This window comes from Myotis davidii, unplaced genomic scaffold, assembly GCF_000327345.1.
Source record: "Myotis davidii unplaced genomic scaffold, ASM32734v1 scaffold26, whole genome shotgun sequence".
Classification (NCBI taxonomy): Eukaryota; Metazoa; Chordata; class Mammalia; order Chiroptera; family Vespertilionidae; genus Myotis; species Myotis davidii.
In genome coordinates this window covers 894,508-909,612 of record NW_006299245.1, presented here as the reverse complement: position 1 = coordinate 909,612, position 15,105 = coordinate 894,508, and the positions used below count along the sequence as shown (strand labels likewise).

At 35.7% G+C, this 15,105-nt stretch overlaps 1 protein-coding gene across 5 annotated transcripts in view; it reads right to left on the bottom strand.

Annotated features, from left to right (window-relative positions):
• Window positions 1-15,105, bottom strand: part of SYT1 (synaptotagmin 1) — a 552,577-nt gene that overhangs the window by 145,150 nt on the left and 392,322 nt on the right. For 3 of the 5 annotated variants that reach the window (XM_015571120.1, XM_006774704.2, XM_015571121.1), the window contains 3 exons: window positions 12,163-12,347; window positions 4,829-4,951; window positions 594-761 (listed from right to left, as the gene is read on the bottom strand). In XM_015571120.1, coding sequence (XP_015426606.1) covers window positions 594-761; window positions 4,829-4,951; window positions 12,163-12,347 — 476 coding nt within the window. The remainder of the gene's footprint in view (window positions 1-593; window positions 762-4,828; window positions 4,952-12,162; window positions 12,348-15,105) is intronic. The other 2 variants (XM_015571122.1, XM_006774705.2) reach the window with 1 other exon arrangement.

Sequence of the window (15,105 nt, the reverse complement as noted above, 5' to 3'; positions counted from 1 at the left end):
GAGCCGCAGTTTGCCGACCACGGGCCTAGAGTAAAAGAAGAATGTTGTAAGTGCATACAAATAATATGTTCACCTTTTTGTTGAATGGTTAAGAAGAATGATTTGAGAGGGCTCAATTTACCCTTGTACACACAGAACTTGGCAATGAGAGAAATGTCTATTTGCATCATTTGAACAATGGACATAGCTTACTTTATTCTGTGATTGCAACAGGATTTACCTATGTTCAGGAACTTTGAAACTTAAAAACAATAATTCCATTATTTTTTTTGACTTTATTTTATAGAGAGGAAAATGTCAAGCCTATTGGCACACACTTGAAGGTGACCTCACTTTTTATATGTGGACATGACCTCTCAGTCATATTCCAGCCTGCATTTTATTCTGAATGGCTGAGCTGAATCCTACTTTGGCTAAATCTAAATGCAATGCAAAATCCTCACTGGATGGAAAATAAGAATTTTAAATATTCTGAATAGAATCCCTTTAAATCTCCGAAAAAGCGGTCATGTGCATGTCTGTGTAGGTGTCAGGATGAGCTCAGTCGCTTATCTAAAACAACAGAGGAAAAATTAGTAAGTATAAAACAATACCTTGAAAGTAAATTGCTCATTGAAGACAGGATTGAGGGTCTTTCGGTGGACTTTTGTCTCAAATTTCTTCTTTTTGTCGGGCAGCAGAAACACTTTCACATACGGGTCAGATGTGCCGCCCATGTCCAAGGCGGGCAGCTCGGCAGCCTGGATGATCCCGACCAGCAGCTGAAATAAACAACGGATACAGCAAACACAGACATTGGTGGGCATTTGGGAAAAGATTTATTTGTTCACATTGCTGGATATTGTGATTCCTCCCTCTTCCTCTTTGCTTTTAATAAACATTTTTCTCTTATGAATCTGAGCACAGAAGGCAAATGAAGTGAGCTGTACAGACTTCAGAAACCCAATTATGGCAGATGCAGGCTCTAGAAAGCCTGGTTTTAAGCATAAAAGAGGCTTTCAAAAGGTTGCTGATTACAGTTAACTATGGAATTCATAATTGCAAAAGAGTTGCAATCAAATAACTTCCCAGTTGCTAAAAGCCCTTGTGCGTTATTTTTCTTTTAGGGCATGATTTGTAAGTGGAAATAAATTGTTAAACAATCACAAGTGTATAATTATAATGTAGGAAATTTTTATTCTGAACCAAAGCCTCAGATCAACTAGCTAGAAATTTCTTAGAAATTAGGTACCTTTTTGAGATAAAAATAAGATCTTCAAGTTTTTATCATATTTGACCTATACTTACTTGTGTGCTGACTACTTTTGTTTTAACTGATAGGAAAATGATTGCCATATATTAAATTCTGTGTTTACATATAAGACATTGAGTCAAAGAAATATAATTTCAACTTCATGTAAAGGAAGGGAACATTAGAGTTATGGTTTTTAATGGTAAGTGTGACTAATTTTCTGTGTTTCTTTCCATTACAGCAGAAATATCTGAATTTTTTCAAGTCTGTTTTCTTAGTGATCCATTCTTATGTCTTGCTATGAATGAGGACACAGGCTGGCATTTTAAATATTTTTGCAAATAAAATAAAAGCTGTGAGTGGACTATTCTAGATGCTCTGACACCACACATTTTGTATCGACAGATTGCTCTAGATCCATATGGGAAACAAACGTAGACTCTCTTATTGTTCATAATATATAGTTCCCCTCCCCCCTCAAAGTATACACAGTTTAATGACTGATAGCCCAATTTTGAAAATGAAATGTACTTTAATAAACACTGATTTTATAATTATTAAAAGTGTGTGTATACATAGTTAAAAAGCCAACAAAGTGAAAAAGCAATTCACCCCCTTCCAAAAAAGTCACAGTTATTTTCTGTAAAACTGACCCACTATGTTTGTAAGTGCATTTGGGTTAGTTAACTCATTTTTTAACCTGGATTAATGCCCTGAATTATTTTTGTTTTGTTTTAATGCTTCAATATCTTTGTGATATCATTATATAAAAATAGCAATAAGAGTATTGGATTGTAGATATACAAAACACAGACAGATGATCAAAGAATAGCTAAGGTAGACATCAGATAATAAAGATATATTTAGTAAATCAAACAATTTGTCTCGCTTTGCCAAATTGGTATCTAGTGTTTGCCTTTAGATTGCATGTGAGTAAGCAAGATTGCATGTGAATAAGCAAGATTCTATGTCTTTCTCATTTTGCAAAAAAAATTCTTTTGGATAGGGAAAGCTCTAGAAATATACCTAAACTCCTTAAAACCAAATCATCTATATTTTAAATATTTTTGGATATTTTGTTGGTTAGGGGTGGAATTTCTTCTTCCAACTCCCCCCTGACTTCTGTCTGAGATAAGTATCACATTTCCCTTCATCATGAAAGCGTCTCAATTAGAATACCTTAGAGCTCTCTTTTAGTTTTGGTAACAAATGTGTATATTTGATTATAGCCTTATCTGGGCAGTTCCTCAGACTTTATCTTTCATGACTCATGGAAATCATTTTATAAATCAGATTAGTTGAGAACATTTGGAAAATGAGTGCATAATAATAAAAGTTTCATCAGGTAGAATCTTCTAGATCCTCAGAATAAAATGCCTTTTTAAAGTTGATGTTTACTAGAATGGGAACAGTAAACATGCTCATATATTTGAGTGAAAAAAATCTGTGCTATTATTTTCTTAAAAATTGTATTTTATGCCAAAACAGGTTTGGCTCAGTGGATAGAGCGTCGGCCTGTGGACTGGGGGGTCCAGGTTGGATTCCAGTCAAGGGCATGTGCCTTGGTTGCAGGCACATCCCCGGTGGGGAGTGTGCAGGGGGCAGCTGGTCTATGTTTCTCTCTCATCGATGTTTCTAACTCTCTATCTCTCTCCCTCCTTCTCTGTAAAAACTCAATAAAATAAAAAAATCTTAAAAAAATTGTATTTTATAAAAATGACATTTATAGTACTGAAAGCCAACTTAGAAATTTTAAAATTATGACTAACCAGGATGAGATACCACCAGATTCTACTGAAAAAACTTATAGAATAAATTAATAGAAAAACACTGGATTCATATAAAGAGGCAGGTTAATAACTAGGAAACATTATATATGTGAAGATAATATGTTGACCTTGACCTTCCCTAAAATATATAAAAAGAAATTTTGCTCTCAAACAAGTCCTAATGATCAATTTTGGCATGCATGATAGAAATGACCTTAAATACCCTACTTAACTATAAAAGGTATATCTATAGATTTATATAAATCCTTACTTATAAACCTCTATCTTTAGCAATATGCTATTTTCTAAAATGTATTATGAAATAACTAGGCAGGACTGTAATGAAGCTGATGAAATAAAATTATTATTTTTTAATATTTTTATTGATTTCAGAGAGGAAGGGAGAGGGAGAGAGAGAAACGTCAGTGATGAGAGAGAATTACTGATTTGCTGCCTCCTGTATGCCTCCTACTGGGGATCAAGCTCTCAACCTGGGGCATGTGCCCTGACCAGGAATTGAACCTGGGACCCTTAAGTCCACAGGGTGACACTCTATCCCCTGAACCAAACCAGTGAGGGCTAAAATTATTTTTAATACGATAGAACATATCAACACATTCTTTATGAGAAATGTGGAAATTTCAGAAAGTGACATTTCAGACATTATTTGGACTATCAATTTTTAAATAAAGCCCCGAATTTCTGCAATGGTTTAGAGCTCTCACACAGCATTACTGAATCGGGACATTTGTTGTCAAAGCTAAACCTTCGAGTTTGATTTATCTGTGGTTCATTCCTCATCAAACTGGAAATAATGAACACATGTTGTATTAGTAGTAATCGCATGTACTTTACATTTACCATTTCCTCCTCACCCAAAATGATGAGGAAGCAAAACAAATTGGAGAGTTTTAAATCTCCCATCTCAAAGAATAAGGCCGACTCCTAAGTATTCTTAAGAGACAGATCTCTAACGTGGCCAGCTCCACTAATTCTTGTCTAGCTTTTTACTTTCTTTGACAATTCAGATGCTAAAGGAGTATATTCATCAATGCCAAAGAACCTGGAAGGCCTTTTTTATGTAGAGAGCTTTCTAACAGCTATCTTGGTGCTACTTCTATAACGCAGTCAATAAAAAAAAGGTAATATTATTGTTAATGTAGGTGGCACTTCATGGTTTTTGAGAAATTGAAGCAGATGTGCCTGTTTTGTTATCTCCTTTAGTGTTTTGTCACTTTTGGGGCAGTAGTTGTAGGCACTAGAAATCAGGTTCCTAGTCTCTTTACTGTTCTAGACCTTCTATCTTATTAGCATCAAGAGTTTGACCTAATATCATGATATTATTACACAAGGGATGACTTTGAAATCCATGAATTTCAATTTTCCATCTTTGATTCCTGCCATACTGATACATTAAGTTTCAAAACTTTGGCTTGAATGGTGGCATAACACAAAGGCCCCTCACCCTGTTTGGATCTAAATCCATGAAGTGCAAGAAAGATTGTTCTAGCTAAGGCTGTGAGGGGTGAGACTGTGGTTGGAGCTCTCAGAATAAGTCTGACTGCTTCAAGTTAATTTGTATTCTGCCTGCCTATTGTAAGTGCCATACATTAGATGTAATCAGTTGAATACTGTGAATTCTAATTACCAAATGTTAAATTAGCAAGTAGGGGACTGCCTGGACTCAGAAATTATTTCATCAATGGCTTTGATAATTGCATTTTCCCCTTGTAGCCAACAAAATGTTTTAAAAAGTAACTTGCTTCAATTTCTACTTGGTAATTTCAGACAATGTAATGGAATTAGAAAACATTCCCCCGCCTCAGACCTGGTTATTCTGGAAATCGTAATCCAATGAGTATTGAAGTTTTCCCAATTTCTCATCTTCTTTGGGTTCTTCTTTTTCTTCCCCATCAGTCAATCCGGTTTCAGCATCGTCATCCTTAAGGGCCTATGAGTAGGGAAATGGATTGTATGTGAATTCAAGTGAATTTTCATCAAAATCCAAATTAAACTGGGCTTGTGGTTATACTTCCAAGCTGTCAAAAGCAAGCACCAAGATGCTAGAAATCTCAATTTGTCTGACACACATTCACATTTGATGCTTACATATTTTTTAAAATTCCATTTGTGCATGGAATTCCCCCCCTCCCCCATTAGCAAGCAACATGGAAGCAATGGAAGAAGCCCCTAAGAATATTGCAAGCAAAAAATGTAAAGTTGTTGCAAATGTCAACTTGGTATTATATTTGGCTCTGCTAAAACTGCTTATTTCAGTATTATAATAAACATGCTATTAACCAGGCCAGGTTTCACATTCATGTAGGTTAAAGCAATTGATGCTAACCATCATGTAGAACCATTGTTACATGCAGTGGAGTAATTTATATGAAATGTGTGGCCTTTTGTTGCCTTGTTTCCTATGAAAAAACAGTTGAGTAAGTGATTCTCAGAAAAATTTAATTTGTTATGTTTCATATGCAATGGTTATGGAAAAAGAGGAAAAACATGCTACCAGCAAATGCATGTTTAGAGAAAGATCTACCCCATTTCCAGTCTAAGTTTACCATTTTGTTTTCATAACAGCTCCATAGAAAGCTAGGCTGAATTAAATTGATTTATGGGTCCTTTTAATATCAAAAAAATAAAAAAGTTATGTTTGCAATTTTGTTATACTGAAATCTGTATAAAATGTTATTTTGCATTAATGCACAAAAATTTTGGGACTGAACTCTCAAAGCTCAGTTTATATCAATTGAATAATTTTTATAACCTAAAACTTAAGTGTAATATAAATTGAAACACTAGAAAGCTCATTATTTCATAAAATACATTAATATGCTCCTCTTTTAAAAAATAAAAATATATAATATTTTCCCAATAAAATAAAAATATTTTGCTAAATAATTAAGGTTATAAGTATTACTAGTAAAACCTCTGTTACTGGGAATATTCATTCTACTGCTTTAAAGAATTAAAAAAAAGAATCAGAAGTAAATGAGGAATTATTATTCAAAATTAAAACTAATAGTGTTACATAGCCCTAACCATTAGTGAAGTTGACAAAAATTTTAAGTCTTTATTTGGACCATTTTATTCTTTTCTTCTAGAGATTGCCAATATATAGCCATTAGTAATCTTTCTGTTGTTGGTTGCTTTTTATTGATTTGTAGGGACTCTTTGTATTTTAGTAGTTTATACCTTTCTATTATATATAGAAAATATTTTCTCTTAGTCTTTGGTTATGGCATTTTTCTTGCCGTGTGTGTGTGTGTGTGTGTGTGTGTGTGTGTGTGTGTGTGTGTGGTGTAGACCTTCACAGGAATCAAGTTAAGACATATGAGTGGTAGACTGTTTTGTATCTCTGACAAAGTAAGGGAATCTTAAGTCTTGTCAGCAATCAAATAAACCTGAGCATTCTTGTAGAACTTGAATCTAAGAAGCATAACTAGGCTTCAGAAAGGCATTGGAATCATTAAACTACAGCTCAACCACTGAGTAGCTCCCACCACTCTCAGCTCCCAAATGCATGTTCTTTTTTTCTGCTGAGAGAAGACTTTTCTGTTGACTTATCCATTCACACAGAGACCCTTAGAGGTGCTTCCAAATGGCACCCTCAGTCTCTCAGTTGACAAGATTTTCCAATTTGGCTTTACCCAGTGAACTCCAATTTGATTCCAAAAAAACTGAGACTTGCTGGCATCATATTAATACACTTGTTTGTGTGGGAAGATCAGATAACAGAGTTGAGCTGTAGTCAGAGATGCTTTTCTTTTGTGCTTCCTGAAAAATTTCAGGAGCTTACGATGAGTAGGAAAAATGGAAAATTACCATTAATAGATTAGTGTAGAATGTTTAAAAAATTTGGTTAGCCATATACTATTTAATTGGGAAATTTTAATTTATACATCAATGTTTTCTTGAATAATAAAATGTTGATTTACTGATAGCCAAAGGCAGGAAACAACATAATTATTTAAAAATTTATGCTAATCTTTTAATTTTTGTGTGGGGTGTCACTAAAGTGAAAAAAAAAAAAGATTACTGAAACCTTAGCTGTGTGTAAGTCTTTAATGCTGTCATAAATGTGCTTAGAAAATTGTAGCTTAGGTAATTTGCCTCCCTGTAAGATTTTAATTTTTTAAAATATAATAGCAAACTAATGCATACTTCTGTCTGAAATATCTGCACATTACTATAATAAAAGATTTTACAGATTAAAATACTTTTTCAAAAGCCTCCTTCAGAACTGATGATTTGCATATCATGTTTCAGCCCAGTGCGATTTGAAATAGCTGAGATATTAAATCTCCTTCTCCCTAAGTGGTTTTTGCCCTAATAAAAGGTGCAGGACCATCTCTGCAATTATTCCGCATGAAACAGGTCTAAATTTTTTATAATTTCTCAGTGCCACTGTTCATCACTGCAGTGATTAAGTCTATTCTTGTCCCAAAGGCTGAATTTAACCAAGACATTTTCTGTACTATCACATTAAATTCAGGCCTATTAAATCAGTGGCCATTATAATATCTCAAGAGCAATACCAGCCCCCCTCCCTCCCCCAGTGGAACAAAATGCAGAAGAAACAGCTTGTAAACCCAGTAGTTCTGAGAGTTTGATAAATTGCTGTAGAAAAAGCTGTGCTGGGAACATCGACCTTGTTTTAAATTTCAAAGATTTAGTGCACATGCTTCTGGCTTGCTTCAACATTCAAAAGGCGCTTAGCTCACAACCATCAGAAGGAGCACTTATTCATTCTAAGTTAAATTGTTCAGATTTGGCATTGATAGGGCACAGTAAAAAGAGATCAACAAAGGAATGAATTTTCTTTCTGTGCCCATCAGTTAAAAACTTGAGCTTTCTAATAACACTCTACTTAACCAGTTAGTAATATTTAATATGAGAACCCTTCATCTTAAAACAAAATCAATTTAGTTCAGCCTTGATGTGTGTCAGAATGGTCCACCCTCAGCTGTGGAGTCCCAGCTGCCAGGCCACTAGATGTATCCGAGCGTTGACTTAAGTGTGTCTAAGTAGCAGAGGAAACCTACCGCAAGGGACAGTCCAGAACAGTCATGAGACACAACACAGATAAGGAGGACATAGAAGGAAGAAATAAAAATTAAAGTATCTACGCACATTAGTGAAAGCAATGGAGAAAGGACCTTTCGAGACCTATGACTTTCTAAGATGATATTTTTACTCTGTATTTTTAGTGTTCTGAAGGTTTAAGACATTAACAAAATCTTAAATATATATCTTTTCTGTGTAAATACTGCTTATCGTTTTTTGTTGTCATTGAAAAATATTAAATATCTTCCTTGGTTATAAAATTTTACCTTAGAGACATGTAGCCATGAACAATGAAATTTAAATTTCTGTGACATGTTATATGGATTGAAAAATAGTAAAAACATTGATTTTCCTAAATCTAGGTATCTTAAGAAATTGTATCTAAAATCCCTCTCACATCTGTTTTTAAATAAGCACATCATCTTTCCCATGTTCATATCCACGTTCTGTTTAAAAATATTCTAAATAATATTTAAAAATAATTTTACTTTGTGTTAAGGCTGTTTTGAATTTGTCTGATCAAATGTGATATAGCATCTTAATATCTTTGAGTTACATTTTGCTTCTTCATACTTCCCCTTCATAAAGTGATAGAACTCATTATTGGCTATTTTGTCTGCCTTAAAAAAGTATCATAAGATACTGTTATATAACTGTTTACACATGGAGCCTACTTTCACTTATCCAAACATTTAATTTAATTGTTTGTAAATCATTTAACATTTAATTGTTTATAAATCAAAATAAAACCTATAAAATCCTATGTAGACAAACTGATTTACTTAAAATAATTAATTACCTTTTTGAGGGTTGAAATCCTAAATGCTATGTTGTGACAGAAAATTGCTATAAACTATCACTGCTTTCTTAATATTTTCTTATTTGACTCATTTATCTTTCCCTCTCATTTAAAGGAATAGGTGGCCAGTGAAAAATTAGCTACAGTTAATTCTATGTATTCATTACTTTTGAGATCTTGGTCATTTATCCAGGTTATAACAGAGGTGATAAACACTGGTACTATTTTATAAACTACTAGAGGCCTGGTGCATGAATTCGTGCATGACTAGGGTCCCTTGGCCTAGCCTGCGGGATTAGGTCAAAACTGGCTCTCTGAGATCCCCTGAGGGTTCCCAGACTGGGAAAGGGTGCAGACCAAGCTGAGGGACCCCACCAATGCACAATCGGGGCCAGGGAGGGATGCGGGAGGTTGGCCAGCTGGGTAGGGATCACGGAAGGGCTCCAGGGTGTGTCCAGCCCACCTTGCTCAGTCCTAATCAGCCGGACCCCAGCAGCAAGCTAACCTACCAGTCAGAGCATCTGCTCCCTGTTGGTCAGTGCACATCATAGCAAGCAGATGAGTAGCCTTAGCATATCATTAGCATACTACGCTTTGATTGGTTGAACGGACGACCAGACGACTGGACACTTAGCATATTAAGCTTTTATTATATAGGATAGTCTTTTACGTCATACAGAAAAAATTTCACAATGAAAAATACAAATTTCTTGTCTTAGAAAAAAACATTGTTATTTAGTATAATGTTAATATGATAGTTACTCAATGTTAATATAATCTATCTATATAATAAAAGCGTAATATATTAGACCAGACAGCTGAAAGATCTTCCGGGTGTCCTTCTGGATGACCTTCTGGATGAAGCCGGGGCTGAAAGGGCCGGCCAAGGCTGTGAGGGGCTGTGAGGGCCGGCCAAGGCTGTGAGGGGCTACAAGGGCCAGCCGAGACTGTGAGGGGCTGCAAAGGCTGGCCGAGGCAGCTGGGGCTGTGAGAGACAAGCCCCTTGCACAAATTTCATGCATCAGGTCTCTAGTAAATATATAAAAGCCTAAGCAACCATTACGACAGATTGAACAACTGGTCGACCGGCCAGTAGCTATGATACACACTGACCACTAGGGGGCAGAAGCTCAACACAGGAGCTTCCCCCGTGGTGGCCAGTACACTCCAAGAGCCAACCACCCGTGGCTAGCCAACCTCCTACGATCTGTTCCCCTGGACTGGAGGAAACGGCCCTGATTGGCCCTGATTGATCACCGGCCAGGCCAAGGGGCCCCACCTGTGTACGAATTTGGGCACTGGACCTCAAGAATAATTATATTATCAAATAATATACTATTATTTGATACTTTAAACTTTTAATTTCAGGATACTGGGATTTTAATTTTATTGTAGTTACGAAAATGATAGTATTATATTTTCAACCTATTGTTTGACATATATAGTTGAAATTCAAGTAAAAATGATTCATTTCATGTCCATATTGAAGATTTCTTCTATACTTATTCCAATACATGATTTAAATAAATCTGTATCAAGTCCTGCTTGCTCTGGACATATTGAAATAAAGTAAGGGATGATTTAAAATCTCAGTTTCTATGTAACAGATTAACCAGAAAGAAAAGTCTTTATTAGACACGTGTGACTTAACTTTTGTGCATTGGATTCTATGATTGTGATTAGAAACTTTCAGAAAAATGTAACCCTTCTTACTCTGAGCTCAGAACAGAGCTCACTGAGCATGAGCACTAGCCTTACATCCCCTCTATAGCCCTGAGACCTAACAAAAGTTCAGGGAGTGAAAAATGAGCTCTGTGAAATTATTTTCAATAGACATGACTGTGTCTTTGAGAAAAAGTGTTTAAAACTCGAACTGGGGTGGAGGGTTATTGTCCTGAGTGAGTGATTAACTAGGAAACTATGCAAATGTACTAACATGACTTTGTTGATTCAATTGTTCCTAAGATTCACATATTTAAGGTTTACTTAATAATAATTAATACAGTGGGGCCTTGACTTACGAGTGTCCCAACTAACGAGTTTTTCGAGATATGAGCCGTCTCTCGGCTGATTTTTTGCTTTGAGTTGTGAGCTAAAATTCGGGTTACAAGCCAGCTTCAGATACCACACCGCTAGTTGGCGCAGCAAACGTCACAGTGAACGCCACAACATCAGCCCAGCATCATGTGTCTCACTCGTTCACTGTTGATTTGACATACGAGTAATTTGAGTTACAAGCTCCATCACGGAATGAATTAAACTCGTAAGTCAAGGCCCCACTGTACTATAAGACGAGTTTATAAAACTGCATATAAATGTTGCTATTTTGAAATAAATAGAACTTTTGAATTATTTGAAGGGAAACATTGAAAACTAAAAATTTTATTTCTTTGAAAAATCTTTCTATATTTTAATATGAATGAAATGTTATTTAGAAATATCTATGGTGAATATGATTCAAAAAAACTGAAGAGGCACTTAATCATTATAATTCTTAATAATAAAGTATTCTGAATCAAATCATTCAGTTAATTTAGTAAAAATACACAGTATAAAGGACATCCAAACAGCTTCCTTAGAAAATAACCCAGCCAGATTGATTTTATAATCTTTGTTATGGTTTTAATTGTTCCAATGTAAGGAAATAAGAATTTTGCCTTTAAAGTCTACCCTGTTCTTTAGGGCCAGCTCATACTTTTCTTCCTTTCCTGTATCATCCATTATTCCCAAGCACTAATTATTGAGCTGGATGGATACATACCATGGGTAGCTTTCATCAAGTGATAAACACGTTTAAGAATCAGTTATCTAATAGGGATCAAGAACAGTGATAATGAGGGCAACCTGCTTGGGTCCCCTCCCTGCAGCAAGAAGCTTTTCTGTAATAAAACTTTATCTCAAAAAAAAAAGTGATAATGCTAGAAAGGTGACCTGCCCAAGAGGGATAACACTCAGATATTCTTTAATATGTTTCTCAAACTCTAACACAATTAAGACTGGCTAAGCAGTTATAATCAGAATATCCAGGCATCATTCCAATATGCTGACCCATCAAGAGGGTCATGGAAGCCCTTTTCTGGTTTATATGCTTAGGAGACTCGAAAAACCCTACCAAATATTTCCATTGCACTTTGGGATATTGAATAATGGCTGAAAGGATTGCAAAGCATCTCTAAAACAATGTTATTTGTCCAGAAGTTGTTCATTTCTATACTTATCTCACAGAAAAGAGTAAACCATTTATTAATTTCCAATAAAATCTAAGGAGATCTATGGAATGAATACATTACCTGATCTTTCATGGTCTTCCCTAAGTCTTTCACATCTTTCATGTTAATGGCATTCTTTCCTCCCTTTTCCTTTCCCTTCTTCTTGTTTTTCTTTTTGAACAAGCATTTCTTGCAGATACAAAAGCAGCAGGTCAGGACTAAAAGGACCACGACTATGGCTATGGCAATTAAGGCCCATGGTGGCACTGAAAGAAAAACATGTACAGAGAACATTAGTAGTAAAACACACATGCAAAACTTTTAACTTATGGGCTATAAAGATATTCACCCATTCATTTCCATTCATTGAGCACCTGTTATGCTCTAGTCTAGGTGCTCTGTTCTGCATTACTTTATCTAGTTGTTTCCTATGCCTATAGTGTGTGTGTGTGTGTGTGTGTGTGTGTATGTATATATATATATATTTGATTTTTCTCTTCCAGATATGTCAAATATTTCCTCCCTATAGCTTTTCCTGCTCCTCCCAGCTATATTTTCATTAATCCTTTCCTTCATTCATTCAGAGCACTGCTTTGGAGTTTGACCTCTGATTTTAAATCCTGGCTTCACCATTTACTAGCTGTGTAACCTTGAACAAGTTGTCTAACTTCTTCTTGCCTCAGTTTCTTCATCTCTAAGGTGGAGATAAATTGGTAGATAGCTCATGGTCTTTCTGAAGTTTAAAATAAGATGCAGTACCTGGCACATGGTAAAAGTTTGATAAATATTGTTATTACTTATCTAGTAAGTACTAGGGGTTCTATGATGTCTGGGCATGATGGGAGTCGAAGCCATTAATCAAACATAAAGACAAATGTAACATCACAATGGTAGAGAAGGTTAGAGGGAAAGGGTTTTGTGCTCTGAAAGTCAATCACGGGGAACTTGACCCACTCGGGATCTCCAGGGCAGTGGTTCTGTGCTCATGGTTGATACAAGCTTGGACACTTACAGGCTGTGCAGCTCCGGCCAGATTGACCTCACTGTTCTGAGTTTCTGCTTCCTCCTCTATAAAGTGAATGTAATTGTGGTACCCACTTTATCTATCTTGAAGATGAAAGGAGTTAATATATTAAAAAGTTTAGAATGGCATCCAGCACATAGCAAGGACTTAATGTTAGCTGTAATAACTCAAGACATGGAGCTAAGTACAGTGAGTACAGATCAGAGTACATGTGGGGGCATAAAACATGCAAACCAATAAATACGTAAAGGGAGAGATGAGTTCACTGAGTGAAGTTCAATGGGTATGTGAGTGGGACTAGAAGGGGAGAAATGATCATTAGACAAGGGGAGACTTCCAATTTATAGGCTCTGTTGAATATAGGCATATACACTGAGTGGCCAGATTATTATGACCACTTGACATTTGTAGGTAAATTAGCTATAATTTCACGCTGAAGTTGCTAGAGGGCCCGACCATTATAAATAGGGAAGCAGGCTGCTTACCATGACAGTAGAAGTGATTTTTTTCTGAAGATATGGGTAAACAATGCGATTTAATAGCCTTTGAATGTGGAATATATACACATACACATACGTACAAGTACACTCAAACATTTTTATCACAAGTTGTCTATCTACTGAAAGTCAGTGTATTTTCTTATTTGGCACCCACCACACATGTGCTTATCAAAAATAAGTTCCTGTGAAAACATTCAGGATTTCACTTTGCCTGGAAAGGAATTACTCAACCAGAAGAAATAATCAGATTTGCCTATTGTAAACAGAAAAGACATTGTGCACTGAAATGGTAAAAGAAAGTTATATTTTCTTCCAGCTACATAAACATTCCTAGCACCAATGACTGCTGGACACAAGTCAGGATACTTTGATAAAGTAATAACAAAAATATTAACTTTTCTTCAAACCTGAGAAAACCCACTCTATGCTGTCTCTGTATTTATTTTCATAGAGTAGAATATGTACTGTGCATATTGTTCAAGATTATGATTGACTACTAGCTGTTAACCTAAGGACATATAAAATCACAACTTCCAAAATTGTATGTTCAGCCAAAGAAATAATTGTGTGAAAGTTTTAGATAAAAGGTTCTTACCTCTTTTAATCTAGATAAATGCCTACCAAGCAATAATGAGAGAGCCTATGTATTCATTGCAAGTGAGACAATCTATAATAATAAAAAGCATAATATGCTAATTAGACCAGACATCCTTCTGGATGTCCTTCCCAACAACCTTCTGGATGAAGCTGGGGCTGCAAGGGAAGCCCACATCCCAGGTGCCAGAGGGAAGCTGGTGCCGGCAGCCGGGTTAAGGAAGGCCTACTGTTGCACGAATTTCATGCATTGGGCCTTAGTATTTAATAATGACTGTTCATTTTGAACCTTGTAAATTGTGCTCCTAGTTGTACTTATGTGACAGTCTCTCAGAGAGCGACGTGGAAGTCTCTTAAATTACACAGGACAAGATGGAGATCACTTGACAACTTCACAAAAAGAAAATAGACAGTGGAAACACAGACACATTATTTAATCAAAAGGAGTTAAAGGGATAGAAACATAGAATTACAGCCAGAAATCTGAAATAGTGCCACTTGAAGGTAAATTATAGCCACTGAAAAACTTAGTTTGTGACTTTTATTTCTTAAAGTGCTACTATCTCCTAGATCTCCTTGCAGTTGATCTTCTGAATACCTTAGTTTTGAGTATGCTGTATTGACTATATGAAATTAACAAAAATTTCCTCATAATTTACTGGCACCTTTAGATAGAATTAATTAAAAAAAAGTTGTTTTGTGCACTCATTTGAAAATCTGACTGAATAGTTAATCTATCCTATCTAATAATAGACAAATATAGTAATTAACCATACCTCCGACACGCTTCCCATTGGCTAATCAAGGCAATATGCAAATTAATTGCCAACCAAGATGGCGGCCGGAAGCCAGGCAGCTGAAGCGAACAGGAGGCTTGCTTGCTCCAGTGAAGGAGGAAGCCAAGGT